Source organism: Cyprinodon tularosa, unplaced genomic scaffold (assembly GCF_016077235.1).
Source record: "Cyprinodon tularosa strain WSP-4 unplaced genomic scaffold, ASM1607723v1 ctg216, whole genome shotgun sequence".
NCBI classification, from domain to species: domain Eukaryota; kingdom Metazoa; phylum Chordata; class Actinopteri; order Cyprinodontiformes; family Cyprinodontidae; genus Cyprinodon; species Cyprinodon tularosa.
In genome coordinates, this window is record NW_024038801.1 from 1 (window position 1) to 18,613 (window position 18,613).

Genomic DNA, 18,613 nt, shown 5'->3' on the forward strand with positions numbered 1-18,613 from the left:
ACAGCGAAGATCTCAGAGTCATCATCATATCTGGTCGGTTCTTGATCGTTTTGGACCTCTCACAGGCGGGAAGCTGCTGGTTCTAAATCTGTGCCGCCTCTGTTTTAGCCAAAGGTCCGGTGTTCTCATCGGGACACGACCTGAAGGAGCTGACATCCGCTCAGGGCCAAGAGTTCCACACCAAGGTGTTTCAGACCTGCTCAGAGGTTGGTTCACGTCTGGGTTGGGCCCTAAAGTCAGAGCCGAAGACTCCAACATGTTTTGATTGGGAATATTTAAAGTCGTAGGGAAGTCATATTTAAATGTCAAATCATTCTGGCTTAAACATGTATATAAATTTACTCTTTATCAGACCACATTGTCCCAAAAGTAAGAAAATTTCTTATTATTAAAAAAAAAATAAAATCCTGTCTTAATGGAATTTCCCATTGGGAACCTACTAGCACTAACTTGCTAACTGGTTAGCAAGATGCTTCCGACAAACTGGCCACAACCAAACCTGCTTACAAACCTTCCTCCACAACAATCCTGCCCTCTTGATAATCGACCAATCACATTCACTTTAGTCACCCGTGTAAAGTTGTGCACCACTGGGAGAATTCAGAAATGCAACGGTTGGAACAGCCGCTTCCCTACGACTTTAAATGTATGGGGAGGATGTTCTTTTTAGAGGTGGATCCTCTCAATAAGTGGTCCTCCTAATTGTCAATCATTCTGATGATACGTTTATGTGCTCATACCCATTTTCACTTACTGGTGGTGAGTCTGACATAGTAGAAAAATAGCAAATCTTTTGGAAAGTAATCTTGTATTAGCAATGCAAACAGCAACTTTCATGAACGCTTTCACAACTTTAATAGGCCTTTGCTCTCAGGAGTGGGTACAGGGTTGGGTATGTGCATTTATTTTATTTTTTTTTACTGGAGAGGGAGGGTCTTTTGAAAAATTTTCGAAAATCCTCCACTCCACCTTTAAATAAACCCTTTAACTGCAGAGCAGGGAGTGTTGAACATATTCATGGTTTCTTGATTTAATTTAAGTTTGGAACAGTCTAACTTTGGCTCAGTTCTTCTAAAAATGTTTCCAGGAGTTTTTATTCCGTCAACTGTCTCTGTAAATCAGCCTCCTACCCGTTTGGCCATTTGGATCACAGGGAAATTAATTGTGTTAACTGGAATAGGTACCGGAATAAAGACTCCTGGATAGGTAAAGAAATGCTTTCAACTAGGCCAGGTTGCCAGTTCAACATTTAATCATGAATGCTTATTATATATTTAAGCCCACAGTCCTTTTTTATAGTGGGATAATAGACTTAGAGTCCATGTTGCCATATGAGGCTTATATAAAACTTTTACATTTTTGTGGCTCCAGACAGATTTGTTTTTTATTTTTTCGGTCCAATATGGCTCCTTGAGCAGTGGCGGCTGGCCAACAGAGGGCGCTAGGGAGCTGCTCCACCCACACAATGACCCTGATTAAGACATAAAATATATATATTATATATATATATATATATATATATATATATATATATATTTATAATTAAATTTAAAATTAACATTTAAAATATTTCAAAATATATTAATATGTATTTCTTAGATGTGCAAGATACATATTTAATACATATTTAATGACTAGTAAAGCTTCATCCGATTTTTTTGTTGGATTGGTGACATCATTTTCCATTGACTCTTAAAAGTTTTCCGTGCGCAGAAGCTCCTCTGCAATACAAAGGTATAGGAGAGCTCGGGGGCCAGTAGACCCGGTTCTTAGCCCTGCTGCTCACTGGTTCAGGTCTGTTTTGAACTTTTTTTTTTATCCCTGGTCCGTTTCTCCGTCTCCTGATCTGTGAGCGCTGGCAGCGGACGGCTTTCAGCAGGTTTCTGTCGTAGCTTCGCTAACCACTCCTGTGTTTCAGGTGATGACCCTGATACAAGACATCCCCGTCCCAGTGATCGCCATGGTGAACGGCGTCGCCACGGCAGCCGGCTGCCAGCTGGTCGCCAGCTGTGACATCGCCGTAGCGACCGAGAAGTCCACCTTTGCCACACCTGGCGTCAATGTGGGCCTGTTCTGCTCGACGCCGGCGGTGGCCATCGGCAGAGCGGTGCCCAGGAAGGTAAAGAAAGGAAAGTTTCCCAGACCTTCATCCTGGTCCAAACCCACTGGAAAGGAAATGAGATCTAAATAAGTCATTTTTCTTAAAATAACTGCATTTCTTTCTGGAATTTAGGTGGTATTTGAGACAATTTGTTAATGGAACAATATAATTTACATTTAAAATAAGAAAAAATTATTGAATTTTCTTTTTCAAGTGTATTTTGTCTAATGATCTTCTTTTAAAGTCGTAGGGAAATCATATTTAAATGTTAAATCATTCTGGCTTAAACATGTATATTAATATACTCTTTATCAGACCATATTGTCCCAAAAGTCTTAAATCCTGTCTTAAAATCTGTGTTTTTTTGTGTTTTTCTCCGTTATCTTCTGCAGGCCAGTTAGTTCTACGTCAGCATAAACACCTAAATTCGGCCAATCATATATCAACGGTCATCTATCCATCAAATGTTTTTGGTCATAGCATCTTGATTCATATGTTGCAGCTAATATGCGCAACGGTTGAAATAAGAATCAGACACTAAACTCTCCTCCTCTTGCATGTTTCCTCTGTCCATAGCGTTCCTTGACAGCGTCGTTTCTAAGTCACCAATTTCGTGCTACTTGGTCCCAATGGAATTTCCCATTGGGAACCTGCTAGCACTAAGTTGCTAACTGGTTAGCAAGATGCTTCCAACAAACCGGCCACAACCAAACTTGCTTACGAACCTTCCGCCACAACAATCCCGCCCCCTTGATATTTGACCAATCACATTCACTCGTGTAAAGTCGGGCACCACTGGGAGAATTCGGAAATGCAACGGTTGGAACAGCCGCTTCCCTACGACTTTAATAAATGGTGTTTGTTGGTGTCACCAGGTTGCCATGGAGATGCTGCTGACGGGAACTCCTCTCTCAGCCCGTGACGCTCTGCTGCACGGCCTGATCAGTAAGGTGGTTCCCGAGGAGCGGCTGGAGGAGGAGACGCTGGCCATCGCCCAGCGGGTCTGCCAGTCCAGTCGGCCCGTCGTGGCTCTTGGAAAGGCCACCTTCCTCAGGTAGCTTCTCCTCATTGGTCTGCTGCGAACACCCAGCGCTAAAAACGGCATTTATTCTCCTGCTGCTCCTATTCACAGACAAATGGCTCAAGGCAGAGACGCAGCGTATGCTACGGCCTCCAAGGTGATGGTGGACAACCTGGCTCTCCGGGATGGGCAGGAGGGGATCCGGGCCTTCATCGAGAAACGCAAGCCTGTGTGGAGCAATAAAGCTGAGAAGGTTCATGACTGAGCAGCTCTGCTGCTAGAGAAGAAGAAATAAAAGAGTGAAATCTGCAGTATTAAGAAGATCTAAGGTTTAAATCATTTCTTATTTTGGCCAAACAGAACCTTTGTTCTGTTCAGATCAGCAGCTCTCTGGGCCTCAGGAGCTCATTCTGTTAGAAATTCATCCTTGTTTATCTTGATTTGATGGTTTCCTTTTGACTAAATTAATCAGAACTTTTGCATATTATTGAGGAAACAGCAGATAAAGGTCTCTGATAATCAGAAGAGTTCCCCTCTTAATGGTGGACGTTTGTGACAGACTGGTTTAAGCTGAATCTTAAACTAAACTGAGTTTAGGAAAAAGGTTCCCTTCTTGGTTAGACATCTTTCTTCAACACTACAGACATTATATATTTTTTTTTATTTTGCCCTTTCTTTTGTGTATGAAATTATTTTGCAAACTCTTGCTTGAACTTGAATTTATTAAAGGAAAAGTCCGGTCTGCAAGGAATCACCAATGGGTCATTATTTATACCTAAAGCTAATATGTTGGTGATAATTTAATGAATTTAGTGTTAATCAGTAAAAGAAATATAATCATTTTCGTTACAATCACTGAGTCTGGGAGCGGCCATTTTTGCCCAAATACAGTAACACCTCAGTCCTGACGTCACGGTGCGGTAAGCCTAGCGCCATTCTCCCCGATTTACAAGCAAAATCAGTGGGAACTACTAGACACAACAATTATTGAAGATTTCACCGTTGAAATTCACCAGAGCTATAGTGAAACTGACAATGCCCACGTGCATGGCAGCTGGATGTTGGAATACATTTGGAAACATTTGGAAGAAGAATGTTTTCAAGATGACTTGGATAATAGCGCGTTGTGACAAACACCAGATACAGCACTGGGACTTGATCAACAGCCGATACCGCACCGTGACGTCACAAACCAGTAGGTGGCAGTAGTGTTCTTTGACAAACATGGATGCCTCCACTAAAGCACATTCAAATGAAAATTACTGATCATTTATTGAACAGGATGGAATAATTTCATACTTAAAGCACTTTCAGAAGTTTGAATTATGAATATAACCGGACTTTTCCTTTAAGAAACTTATTTAGGTTCCCATAAAGGGGCGGTTTCTTTTTTCCAGCGACAGTGGAAACCCAGCGGAGCTAGAATCCCTTCCAGATTTCCTCATTAAATGTCTTCCTTCCACCAACGTTCCTGTCATAGATGTTAGCATCAGCGTAGCATGCAGCTTTCCATTAGTGGTCAACTCTTCACACTGAGTTCATCACTAGATGTCCACCTGGATCCGAGTCTGGATAGAAAACAACTTTTCTTTAGCAATCATTCACCTCAGGTTGTTTTTAAGTTTATAAAAGGGGAAGTTAAACAATAAAACCATCATCTGGAGGGTCACTACGCCCCTCCTCTTCTCATTTGAAGACCATCAGTTTCATCCTCAATGCATCGGCGATATGAGGACGATATCAGATAAAGTCATGATGGACACTGATCATATCTGTAATTATACATATTTTTATTTGATCTTTCCCATTTGTTTGTTCAGCTTTTTGCCGCTGTTCCTGTAAGTAATGTAAATTATTCTTTAATTCAGAATTCAAGGTCTTTGCAAAGATGATTTTCTTGGTGAGATTATTGTTATGGAGAGAAATACAGAAAAATAGGAATTCTGAAAATTCTTCTTTTCTTCTGAATAAGAATAACTAAACACATGTTTTAGATTTTTTTAATCAATAATAATAAAATCACAAACAAAGTTAAAACCAAAGCTCTGCCCATTTCTTTGTTTTTTTCTGGATTTAAAAAAGAAGGAATAATTAATGAAACCAAAATTTAAAAATCTGTTCCAGAGGTTTTGACTGTTTTGTGATGCCTAGTTTAATATCTTTAGTATTAAAACATTCAATCCACCGATTTTTGATGAGAAACCTCAACAAACAAAACATTAAGTCAGTTAAGAGCTGGTGTCTTTTTTTTTTTATTTAAATAGTAAATATTTAAAACATGTTTAAACTAAAAACTTCTATAACCACAATGGTAAAGAGAGATGAAATCATTGTGACCCAGAAGGAGGATCCAGAAACCTAAAGGGAAAGTCTTAAAAAAAAAAAAAAAGAAGTTATGAATAGACCACAAAAAAAGGAAAAAATAAAACTGAGAAAGTACAGATTTTAGAAAAATATAATAGGTAAGGTAGGTAAATAAAAATATTCAAGATAAAAAGAAAAATGGCAGCTTATAACCGATATTCATGTGGAAAAATATTCATTTCTTTCAAGGAGTTTTTCAACAATCCCAGAACCTTTAGATGTTTACCTTTGCAAACCCTCGCCAGGAAAGCTGATGCTCTTTGCCAAGTTTTCACAACGAAGATCTGTCCGCATCGTCACAAAATTTCCTGGGTTTACGGTGCAGAAATTCTGTCTGCACTGCCGCCGCACAGAGAGATGGTTTGACCTTCTGAAAGCCTCAAGCATAAACTAGACTTTACATTCTGATCAATCTCTGCCCCTTGTGCCACACCAGCAGGGGGCAGTGTTACATAGAGATTAGCCCAGTGAAAATCTCCCTGCCCTCTTTAAAAGTCCGGTCATATTCAGAATACAAACTTCTGAAAGTAATTTAAATGAAATTATTACATATCATTATATAAGTGTTTTTAATTAAGAGTAATTTTATTTGAATGTGCTTTACTGGAGGCATCCATGTTTGTCAAAGAACACTACTGCCACCTACTGGTTGGTGACGTCACGGTGCGGTATCGGCTGTTGATAAAGTCCCAGTGTTCTATCTTGTGTTTGTCACAACGCGCTATTATCCAAGTCATCTTAGAAACATTCTTCTTCCAAATGTTGGCTACAGATTACATGTTTTTTCTCTGGCCAGAAGAAGCTTGATTACCACAGTGTGACGTCACTGCTGGAAGATGTCAGGTGTGACGTGTTACTATATTTGGGCAAAAATGTTCAGTGGTCAGTCCCAGACTCAGCGATTGCAATGAAAAATATTGGCCATTTCTCAGTCGGTGTACTTGTGCGTTCTCGTACTGGTGAAACATCATCAGCCTCAGTCCTAATACTGTTCCAATTCACAAGAACAGCAGACCGAGAACGGACAAAGTCCCCGGATGTTGTTCTCATCCCTCCCTATTTACCCAGCATGCATCAGAGCAGACTTGTCCGTTCTTGAGATTGACAGCTGTCCCAGCATGCACTGCAGCAGTTTCCAATAGTATTTAGTTAAAACTTCTTACCCTCCGGTGTCCGCTGGTTGCCGCTGTCCTCTCAACTTCGGAAATTGCTTTTTTAACTACGCATTAAATCGGTAAATGGACCATATAGTGACGCTTTAAAGTATAATATTCTCTCCTCAAATGATCTTGAAACATACATTAATTGAACAACAGCAACGGAAATTTTTAACTTTCAATGGAGTGCTCCATTGAAAGCTACTGCTGCAACGATGCATGCTACTGTTCAATAGTTGTTGCCATATCCCTTATTGTGCTTTGTCGTCACGCCCTCAAAACCCCGCCCACTTTGCATCCAAAATTTCGAAACACATCTCTGCGTTGTGATTGGCCCGCCAGTTCTAGGGTCTGGGGCATTGATTGAGGCTAGACCACTCACAGGCAAAAATTATTTTGGCCACTGGCGGGTGGGGCTAGTTTACTAGGCTAGGAAAACGGGCTACCTTTATATCGCCATTCTGGCAGATAGTGCTGTGTAGCAGTGCCATATCTGTATCTGTTGGACACCCTGTCTACATTTAAAGGCAGGCATAAAACTTTCCTTTTTGATAAAGCTTATAGTTAGAGTGGCTCAGGTTATCCTGAGCTATTTCTATAGTTATGCTGCTATAGGCTTAGACTGCTGGAGGACATAGGGACCCCTTTTTCATAGGGGTTCTGCTCTCTCTGCTTTTTCTCATAGTAGCTTCATCGCATCTGTTCCTGGTCGGATGTGACTCCATGTTTTTGTGTCTCTGCTTCTGTCTCCTTGAACCCCAGTCGGCCTCGGCAGATGGCCGCTCACACTGAGCCTGGTTCTGCTGGAGGTTTCTTCCTGTTAAAAGGCAGTTTTTCCCCTCCACTGTCGCTACAAGTGGGCTTAGTGTGAGGGGTTGCTTTCCAGTCGATGCAATCAACTGGTTTTCCTTAGATAGAAAACTTTGAATCAATGACTGGATGATCTGGTGAACTGTAAAGTGCCTTGAGATGACGTGTTGTGAATTGGCGCTATAGAAATAAACTAAATTGAATTTTAGAAAGAACTAAAAGCATGCACCATTGAATCCAGAATGAGATTTGTTGAGAATTAATGTTTGAAGTTAGAAGTAAAAAAGTTAATTCATAAAAATAAATCCTGGAGGTGTAAAACAAAAAAAAAAAAAAGACCAAAACATTGAAAGTTTTTCACCCACCTGGTTTTATTAAACAACATGTGAGAAGAACCTGCAGTTTAACAAAAAGCTGAATAACTGTGTCTGTTTGAGAGCATTTAGAGAGTAAAGAATAACGAATGGAATGTGTTGGGTTGATCTTTGAAATGCATGACATACGTGTTACATGTAGTGTGTGTTCCAGGTCACGCTCTGCACACGCTCCAGTAGATATCACTTTTACAAACAGCAGCGGTTTAGTGGATTTAATTATAGATTTATTACAGTGTAGCCCTCTGGTTAATCCGTATTTATGATTCAAGTGGAAAAAAACGCAGAGATCTTCGGCGTTAATTAGGAATGAAAGTTTAAAACGAACAGGGACGTATTTGAAATGAATCTCAAAGTTCACATTAAAAGCATTCAGTGACGTACTTTTTAAAATGATTCATCCAGAGTGGATTGATCTCTGGTGTAAATACCTGAATTCAAGATAAAAACCAACAAACATGGAAAATAAGTCAGTTTGATCCCCCCCCGCCCCCCGGCTCCTAACCTTACATTAAACCTCTGCTGTACATCATCAGACTCTAAAAGATAAACTGTTTATATATTCAAACTGTAACCTCTGTTCATGAATTACATCCAAAAATAAAATTACATCTTCAGTCAGTTTTTTTTAAAGCGATCAGTAGAAACCTCAGAGGCTGCTGTGTCTTTTAAAGTTCAGAGCTTCACACGAGCAGAACCCGGTTCCGGTTCTGCTCGTCTCTAGCACAGTGTCGGTGACTACGCCTCGGCGTGTTCCAGTGTCAGCGTTGCATCACAGCAGCATGGACTCCTGCATGGCGAAAGCCTCCTGCGCATGCCTGTAGTGTGGTCCACCAAACAGCTGGGGGAGCTGCTGCCCCTCCTGGAACTGCGTCCTGTAGTGAGGCAGAGCCTCGGCGTGGGGGGGGAAGGGGAAGTCGTGAATAGGAGACATCTGGGCTTGTTGGAAGCTGGGGGAGCGATGCATCCCCCCGGGGGACTGAAGGGGGCGCTCTTCCTCCAGCTCCCACTGGAGGCCGTCTACGATCGGCTGAGGCCGGCCTCCTCGCAGGTAGGGGGCGTTTACCTCACCTGTCTGATAGTAGTCCAGGGACGTTTGGATCTGTGTGGCGGACGTCAGCTGCTGCAGGTAGAGGGGGGTGGAGTCTGGGGGGGGTCGGGTGGACCCGGCGGGGGGCGGCCTGCGGTACGTGGCGAACGAGTTATTTAGCAGCACTTTCTCAGGGGAGTGGTTGCTGCGCTGGCGGTGGGTGGTTGCATAGGACAGCTCCCTGTACGGCGTGCTGGGGGGGGAATTAACCCTGGGGGGTTCATAGTGCGGGCCCTCCCCTCTGGGGTCCAGGCTCACGCTGTAGCCTGGGTGGAGGATGGGAACCTCAGTCGTAGTTCTTCTTGGAGACAGCTGCTGCGGTGGGGCGTTGAACCGACCCTGCGCCCCCGAGTAGCCGGCCGGTGGCCCCAGGTGGGAGGCGTGGGGGGGCTGAACATGCTTGGCCATCCTGGGACCAGGGGAGACCATGTTGCCGCCATGGCTTGGTCCGTGAGCCGGGCTGCCCTGGTGGGGGGGCCTCATTCTGGATGGAGGCTTCTCCAGCTCCAGAATCTCAAAGTCGGGTTCTGGGAGTCCTGGAACATTGTCATACTGGGAGGCATTGGAGCCTCGGTCAACACCCGGGAGGAATCCCTTGGAGCGAGGACGCCGCTGAGTTTGGACGCCGTCGTTTGGACTGGAAGGAGCTGGCGACGGCCCTCGGCTGTGCTGCGTCGCCGCCGCCGCCTTCGCAGCTTCTAGCTTGGTCTCGGAGGGTTTGACCCACCGGGGGCCGAAGATCTGGCGTGAACCGGAGGCGGGGTTTGAGTTGTGGTTGGTGGCGGCGTGAGGACTGCGGCTGTCCACCGAGGTGAACTGGGGTGTTGATGGAGGAGCTGGCCCTCTCTCTGGGGTGGTGGAGGCGGACGGTTTCTGTTGCTCACTCAGAGCCTCATTGGACCTCCTGATGTGGCCGTCCCCTTTTTCCATCCGGTGGTGTCGGTGCGGCCTCTCCGTGGAGTCCCTGCGGGCCCGACTTTGGGGCAGGCTCTCCTGCGGCCGCTCTGGTCCAGTTCCGGAGTCTCTTGGCGGCTCGACGGGCTTGGCGTGGCTTTGACCGTTGCCTACGTGGTTCGGTACAGGCGCTGCGACCTCTGGAGGAAGCTGCCCCAGCGGCTTCTTAGGAAACTCGTCATCTTTACCTGCAGCGTAAGAACAAGACGGTTATTTTCCTCCTTCAGAGTCAGACTGAGGACTGATGGAGGAACATGGAGTGAAAAGTCACAGCGGGGTCATGAGTTCATGCAACATCATCACTGGCATAAAATGGAGGAGAGACAACATTCAAGACAGGACAGCAGGTCATCTGTGTAGACCGGCTTCGTAGGACCTTCAGTCTGTAAACGGGGCTGATTGAGGGGGGGGGGCTGGATTATTATTAACTGGACTGTTTCCTTTGTGGATCAGATTACTGACTGACGTCTGCAGGTTAAGTTCCCACAAGGCCTCATGCTTCACTTCAAAGAGTTGAATAATCCCAGAGTTTGGGCGTTCAAACCAAATTAGTTTATAATGGGTTCAGCTGAGCAGAGATTATAGTAGAACATATTCCCACATTGATTCATGTTTTTAAAAAATTGTTTATAATTCAGATTATCAGAGATGCTCATTTTAACCTCTACTTCACTGATCTCTATTTATTCACTGGATCACTGATTGCCCATTGGTAGTACGGGGTTGAAGGGAAGCCACCGGCCGCCATATTGGTACTCCCTATTTAGACTGGTCACAATTGAACAATACATGCACTACGGCATCAAACATTGATGATGTTCTCATTTTCAGGGTGACTTAATACTCTTAAAATAAAGATAAATTCATCACTATGACACGCTGGCTGTTTCATAGCATCAGTAGATTTAACTTATAGTAAAAAAAAATAGGCACATCTCATTTCATACTTATTATGAAGTCAATGATGACTCTAAATCATGTAATATAACATATTATACAATCCATCACAATGAAATTAATGTGTTAATTGACCAGAATAATACAAAAGTGCTAAATTGATGATGTACATTTAATGTACATGTATTCATTACATTGTGACTGTTATTAGATCTTACGTGTCTGGTTTTATATATATATATATATATATATATATATATATATATATATGTGGATTTTTTTTTTTCTGGGTTGGAACATCTGACTGGTTTCCCACAGGCGGCAAACTGCTTGTTTTTGAAGCCAAATGCTACATAGGTAAGCTTTTTTACTGCTCGTCTCTGTGGGAGTGGGGAGTACCAGCATGGTGGATGGTGGCTTCACTTTCGGGCAATCAGGAATCCAGTGAATAGAGATCAGTGCTCTACAGTAGCAGCTATTAAAAAAATGTCTGTTCCCAGTCAAACAGCAGCCAATCGGCAGCCCACTTTTTTTACCCGGAGTCCACTCTTTCACTGAATTACAGGGTCTGACCAGGAGATGGCGCTCTTCTTTAGATCTTAATGTCCACAAATCATGACAAAAAGAATATTTTACTACAAATATTGATGTTTAAAAAGGAATCTTAGGCAACCAGCAAAGAAAGGTGGGCACATTTTGAGTGGATGCTACTGTAACACTGTTCAGATCCTCTAGGACTTCTGCAGCACAAAAATGGCTTTATTGTTGATTTTAGAATTACATTTTTCTATCAAGTTTTAATATGGAAGTTTTTAGATTAAAAATGCAAATGAAGTTTTTATCTTTAATAACATCCACGTTTGGCTCCAGGGTTCCGGTCTCACCATTTTCACTGGACTTTAATTTAGATCTGAGCGTTAGCTGCAACTTCTCCTCCTGTATGGCACAACAGAAAGCAACTTTAGGAGTATTATCGCCACCTAGGGGCTTGGATGGGAAAGGTAGCATCTTAGTCTTTATCTTAACTTGAGCAAAAATCTTGTGCCTTTAAAATTGTTTGTTTAAAATAAAAAATTCGCAGTAAATGAAATCATGGAATCATGTTTGATTTCCTAACATCACATCAGCAACATGTTAGTCTCTGTAACTACCGTCAGTCAGAATCTCCCATCTAGTCGGCCATTATTCTCCCTCTGTCATTTCAAACACGGACATTTTCAGCTGCGTTTTGGCTCAGGTTTTCCTCCGGAACAATTCGTCCGTTTCTTCAGCCTCCTTCAAGCATCTAAGACCAGACTTTTAGCTTGTCAGGCGTTCATTGTACAGCCTTTACTAAAAAGAACGACACATTGTACGGCCTGTTTTTCCCCCCCAGAAACTTCGCTCAAATGTTGAAAATTTGCCAATCCGATGTAGGTACCAGATCTCCTCGTAGCCCCGCAGCTTCTTATGATGTCAACAAACAGCAACTCAACTCGGACAAACTATACTGCACCCGTTTCTTAAAGATTGAATCTCTTTTGAAGTTTCAACATATTATGACCTACATTTGCTATTGTTTTACATTTTATTGGCGATCTAAAGCAGAAAACAATCATTGCCAGTCCTGAATGACAGTACTGCCTTCTAAGACTGAGCTCTGCTATTTAACAAGATCACACAAGAATCTCAGAAACATCCAACAAACCGGCCACAATCAACCTTCCCGCCCCCTTAATAAACGACCAATCACATTAATTTTATTCACTCGTGTAAATTCACGCACCACTCAGGAGAATTCAGAAATGCAACGGTTGGAACAGCTGCTTCTCTACGACTTTAAGGTGTTAATTGAACTAAATACTAAAGTGGTTTGGCCCAGTTCTGGTCTGATAAAGAAAGAGTCACTGAACATGATCTCATGATGATGTCCAGAGCTACAGTGCTGCAGCTGTTGCCTCTGACTTTCTTCCCTACTTTAAACTTCTTGGTGACCTTTGGGTCGGCGCTGAAGGAAAGATTTCATAAAAACCCAAACAGGAAGTCTTTATCTTCTAAAACGCTCACAGGCAGATGTTTTATTTTTAGTTTAGTTTCACTACACTGGAAAAAAACATCTAGAAATAAAAGTTTATTTACTGTTATTGGAGTAGGTAAATCAGTTAGTTTGCCAACGGAATGAGTATTTTTACTCTTAAAATAAGATAATTAGATGAAATGCACTTAAAATAAGAAAATGCAAATAGTGTTTTCTTATTTTAAATGTCATTTGTCTTGTTCGATTGGCAACATGTCTCTTTTACCTCCTGAATCCAAGAACAAATGCACTTATTTTGTGTTGAACCATAAGAACCTCTGAGGAAAAAAAGCATTTAATGAATAAGTGTTGGCTTCAAATGCCCTAAACCTTCAGGTATTTGGATGAAGTTCTCCTCATTTTGGCCATGAATTAAAGCTCCTCATCCTTCTGCATAAAAGTATTGTGTCATCTGGACTGCCACAGAGCTAAAGGCTTAATTTCATGTTTAGCTTTTGTTTTCCTGGGCAAATGTGTTTATTAATCACATATTCAGTCTGAACTCATTCAGTCATTTCAGTCACAGATTAAACTTGAACATCTTTTGTTTCAGATTTAGGCTCTTTTCATGTGGCTCAGTTCTCTTCTTGCAGTACCTTCATTTATCCACCAGAGGGAGACATTCCCAACATTGCGTGCTGCAGCTAGGCATAAAAAAAAAAACTAAAAAACAGCAAGTTTTCATAAGAGCGTCACAACAGCAGAGCTAAGCCAAGAAGAAAACACAGAGTTGGAGGATAAAGGTTTGTTGGACAGACAGGGGACAGACAGACTGATGGACAGAGACACGGACAAGAAAGACCAGTCAGGATAGCCCACCGGTTACTGTTGTAGGAGGGAATATGGCCGCCACTCACAGCCACACTTTTGTTGTTGTTGGCTAATATTGTTCAGGAGGAGAGGAAGAGAAGGCAGATTAATGAGGAGGCAGAGAAAGACTGGAGAAAACTACTGCTACGCTAAATGTCGCTACGACGGCAGGAAGTAGCTAGCTAACCAGTGCGTCGTTTAACCCCGTCTGTGGTGCTGTCGCAGTACCTGGCGGCGGCAGCTCCAGCTTGGCCCTGCGGAGCTCCGTCATGGACGCCTGAAGCTGCTCGATCACAAAGTCGTCCTCGAAGAAGAAATCTTTGGCCAGCGTGACCTGAAGGAACTCAACCAGCTCCTCCATGGACAGCTTCATCAGGTGCTCTGCAGGCCACACACACACACACACATCAGTTCTAGCGTCTGCACACAGCTGCTGAGGGGGGGGGACAGCTGACTCACTCTTATGCAGCTTGAGGATGGTGTAGGACATGGCAGGCAGCACGCGCTCCCCCTCCAAGATGTAGATGTCCCAGATCCTGAGGGTGAGGGTGAAGGGCGTCTGAACGCAGACAGAACCAGAGGTTACAGTCCACCCAGCAGAACACCAGAACGGTGTCAGATGAGCATACCCAGTCAGACCAGCATACCCATAATCAATACTAGGGATGGAACGGTTTATGAAAACCGTTCGGTTCGACTGTCTCGGTTCGGTTCGCGTGTGTTTCGTTCGGTTCATGCGCTGCTCCTTTTTCTCATAGGCGAAGTGATTACACTCCAGAGCAGAAGGTGGCGGTACTGCGACCAAAGCCAACCACCAGTAGTAAACAAGAAGAAGAAGTGAAGCAGCGTAGCAGAAAAAAATCAGTTGTTGTGGAGAATTGTGTGGGTATGGCGAGTGGGAAAGAACAGGAGTTGGAAGACGCGCCAGCAGCACTTTATAGGTCTGCTGTATGGGACCACTTTGCATTTAGAGTGACCTACGATGACGGCGGAAAGAAAGTTGTGGATAAAAGTGCAACAGTGTGCAAGCATTGTGCAACACATGTTGTACAATACAAGACATAATAGATTTTCCTAATGACCGAAAACCGTGACCCGAACCCAACCGTGGATTTTGTGAACCGTTCCACCCAATACCAGTGTACTCCTTTAGTTTTGTACGAAATTACTTCATGTTTGATATTTTTTTTAAGCGTATGGCGATCTGACCTGAAATGTTGTTTTTTTGTGTGTGTAAATGACCAAAGGGATACACGCCCGTTGAGGTAGTTTAAAATTAATCTTTCGTACAAAACATAAGGGATAAACTCAAATCTGACGTCTTGCGCGTATGTATTGACTATAGGTATGCTAATCTGTCAGAACACCGGTTCTACTAAACAGTTCAGGCTAAAACTGGAACAGCTGTTAGAAACTTTTAAGCTGGGCATACGCTGTGTTGTTGCAAGCAGCTACCTGCTCACACTGTACATCTAAATACGTGGGACTCAGCTCCGCAGTAAGATTATGCTACTCAAACTCGTCTATCTGGAAGCCAAATGAGTAGAAGAGGAATATGAAGCTCACTAGAGTGAAACGCGCTGACTTGGCAATTTGTGCGATTTTGTGCTGAAAGCCCTAAAAAGAAAAGGCAACGACGTATTTGGACAAAGACATGGCTGAGCATTGCTCACATTTATGGAATGATCTAATATCAAGAATACATTATAGCAAACAATGGCTTAAATCATATTAAGAAGCTGCCTTTAGGAATTTTAAATGTCCAGCAGGTGTCAGGATTGATTGATACAGTATCCACAGTTTGTAAATGCGTCAAAACGCTTCATGACGCCTCATGAACTGAGTTACTAAAGGACAATATTGTCCCAAAGAACAAAAAAACTCCAAATAATCCTAAAATATCCTTTTCATAAACTTTTCAGAGTTTCAATCTTAGCTGTGTGCAAACTGTACGTTAATGAAACTGTAAGTAGGAACATGAGATATCCGCGCTGCGTCACGCCAACATATGACCGATAGGACGCAACGCTCACGATTCGCCAGATGTGAGCTTAGCGCGAGATTACCTGATACTAAAGCCTGTACGATGAAACCTAAAGGTTTAAAAGTTCTCATTTACGATGTATGTTCTCAAACCGACGCTGTGATGCGATCTAGCTGCTCACACTGTACGTCTAAAAACCAGGTGGGACTCAGCTCCGCAGTGAGATGGCGCTACTCTGACTTGTCTATCCGGAAGCCAAACGAGTAGAAGAGGAATATGAAGCTCACTAAAGGGAAACGCGTTGCCATGGCAATTTGAGCAATTTTGTGCTAAAAGCCCTAAATAGAAAAGGAAACAACGTATTTGGACAAAGACATGGCTGAACAAACATGGCTACTACCGTCTGTCAATTTTACAGAAAGAACTCCATTTCACTCGAACCCCGCCATGCTGCTGTGTTGCATCTCAGAGGAAGAAGAAGAAGAAGATCCTTTTTGTGCGCTGAGCGATTTGCCCACGACCTCCTTACGACGGGCGACTGAGTTTCAAACGTGTTTGATTTCCGCCTGACCTCACGATTCCTTATCAGGAGGTGGTTATTAGAGGCTGAAAGTCAGCCTAATTGGAAAATAATCCTAAATGGGCATAAAAATCGTGCAGTGTAAGCCGGGCTTAATGCAGGGTTCGTTTTGTCCGGCGTCCTGCACCTTTTAGATGTGCGTTGCTTCAAGGTGCAGGACGCTGCTGACCTCACTGCAAAGGGAAAATACACCAGACGCATTACAGTGCAACAACTGTTTTAAATGATTTCTAGTAGATCTGTGAAATGCTACCCTTTTCCCCACCCTATAAGTTCTCTGCTTCAGAAACACAAACTGTGAACATCTCTGTTGTATTTCCCTCTTAAGGATATTATCAGGGTTTTTCTTCTTCTGGGCTGGATGTACTCACTCTGTCCAGGAAGCACTGGAAGAACCACTTCATAGTGTACAGACTGGTGAACACCTCCTGGTTGTCCTGCAGCGGAGATCAAACATTGTTCAGCACATCCACCAGTCTGATCTGCCTGTTTGCTGCTGCTGTCTCTCACCAGATGTTGTTTCAGTTTGGGCATCGTCTTCTTCAGGATCCGGTCGTGGTGTTCCTGGAAACGCATCAACTTAGGGAAACCAGGGATGAAGAAGCCTGCAGGTCAGACAGAGCAGGTTCATTACCAGAGCTCACGAAGTTAGCACTGAAAAGGGTTTGTTTACTCCTGCTGCCTGTTTTTCAGTGTAGTCCTGTTTCTCTGACTGTGACTAACTGGATGTGCTCTCTTCATCCTCTGATATGGGAGTTGGCTTGTAGCTCGTCTGCCTGGCTGTGTGTTTCCTGGATACTTTTTCTATTTCTGCTTCTGTCTCCTTGAACCCCAGTCGGCCTCAGCAGATGGCCGCTCACACTGAGCCTGGTTCTGCTGGAGGTTTCTTCCTGTTAAAAGGGAGTTTTTACTCTCCACTGTCACTACAAGCATATTTAGTGTGAGGCATGGGCGTAGGTTTGCATAGGGAACATTTTAGCCCGACCTACTTGTCCCTACCAATAATTCTACGTGAATAACATGTTTATAATTTACAATACAGTATTGTTGCAGCCTTTGCTTCTTTTCTCACAACTTGTATAATGACGTTAACATTTTAAATGCTAAGTTTCAGTTCCTCTTAATGTTCCCACGCACATGTGAATACAATACATCTATTTGCAGTCCCTTGAATATGTTATTTTGCTTTGCTTTACAATACAGAGAATATCAGCATATCAGATAAAACATAAGAGTGGGTTTTACCTCTGCACAATTCTATTTGTTCCAAAGAAAGCACCGGTTAAAAACACATACAACAGACATATTTAGACTATATTTGGTTTGAAAGGCACATATTTACATTTCGTCTTAGTCACTGGTAAGTTCAAATGTAACCCTTTGTCCCAGTTTTACATTGATAAACAGCATCTTGTGTGTGTAGTCTTTATACGATTTGTATAAATGTAGCAATAAATGCTGTTTTCTCTTTAAACAAAATACGCTCTGATGCTCACGTCAAGCATAAAAAAAAAATAGGAGCATGCAGAATGCGTGGGACCAATGACATCAGAGCAATTCAACTCAAGACCAATAGTGTCCCTACTAGGGTTGAGATCAAACCTACGCCCTTTGAGTGAGGGATTGCCTTCAAGTCAATAGCCATTTCTCAATCTGTGTACTTGTGCATTTTCATGTGCTCGTGAAACGTCATCAGCCTCATCCCTAGTACTTTTCCAATTCACAAGAACAGAAGACCAAGAACAGCCAAAGTCCCCGGATGTTGTTCTGTCCCCTCCCTCTTTACCCAGCATGCATCAAAGCAGACTTTCAGGTGAGAACATTATACTTTAAGCATCACTATATGGCCCAGTTATTGATGTAGTGCGTAATTTAAAAAACAATTGCCAAAGTTGAGAGGACAGAGGAAACCAGCAAACCTCTAAGGCTAACGGCAGCCAGGGCTAATGTTAGCCCGTCTGCAGCAGCCCTCTCTCTGCATAGCCGTGTGTGAAGCACCGCTGTTTTTTGTTTTATTTGATAAAATGTTCATTTTTTTTGTGTTCATTATTATTCCCCCACTAAATGGAAAAAGTAAAAATTTATTATTATCTAGAGACTATTAATAACAGGAGGTGAAATGCAGCTCCAGACGAGCTGAGCGTGTGGTGATGTCATCAGTACGCTTCTGTTCCTATTGACCCATATTTATGCTGTGTGCTCCTGTTCTCCCAGAGTCCACACTTTCCTGTGTTCTTCTCAAGAACATATTTGGCGAGGACACGAGTCCGCACTCCCGTTCTACTGAACTGAGATACGGCCAATAAGTTGATGCAATCAACTGGTTTTCCTTAGATAGAAAACTTTGAATCAATGACTGGATGATCTGGTGAACTGTAAAGTGCCTTGAGATGACATGTGTTGTGAATTGGCGCT

At 42.9% G+C, this 18,613-nt stretch overlaps 2 protein-coding genes across 6 annotated transcripts in view; one reads left to right on the forward strand and one right to left on the reverse strand.

Moving 5' to 3' along the window:
* Positions 1-5: 5 nt before the first annotated feature.
* Positions 6-3,876, forward strand: echdc3 (enoyl CoA hydratase domain containing 3; the record flags this gene model as incomplete). The annotated part of the gene is made up of 5 exons (XM_038285855.1): positions 6-33; positions 109-206; positions 1,919-2,119; positions 2,977-3,155; positions 3,234-3,876. Coding segments are annotated over 5 exons (660 nt in total), but the record flags the coding sequence as incomplete, so codon positions are not given.
* Positions 3,877-8,376: 4,500 nt separating this feature from the next.
* Positions 8,377-18,613, reverse strand: part of usp6nl (USP6 N-terminal like) — an 80,761-nt gene continuing 70,524 nt past the window's right edge. For all 5 annotated transcript variants that reach the window (XM_038285863.1, XM_038285865.1, XM_038285866.1 and 2 more), the window contains 5 exons: positions 16,709-16,803; positions 16,570-16,635; positions 14,094-14,193; positions 13,863-14,015; positions 8,377-10,059 (listed from right to left, as the gene is read on the reverse strand). In XM_038285863.1, coding sequence (XP_038141791.1) covers positions 8,600-10,059; positions 13,863-14,015; positions 14,094-14,193; positions 16,570-16,635; positions 16,709-16,803 — 1,874 coding nt within the window. In that variant the 3' untranslated portion in view covers positions 8,377-8,599. The remainder of the gene's footprint in view (positions 10,060-13,862; positions 14,016-14,093; positions 14,194-16,569; positions 16,636-16,708; positions 16,804-18,613) is intronic.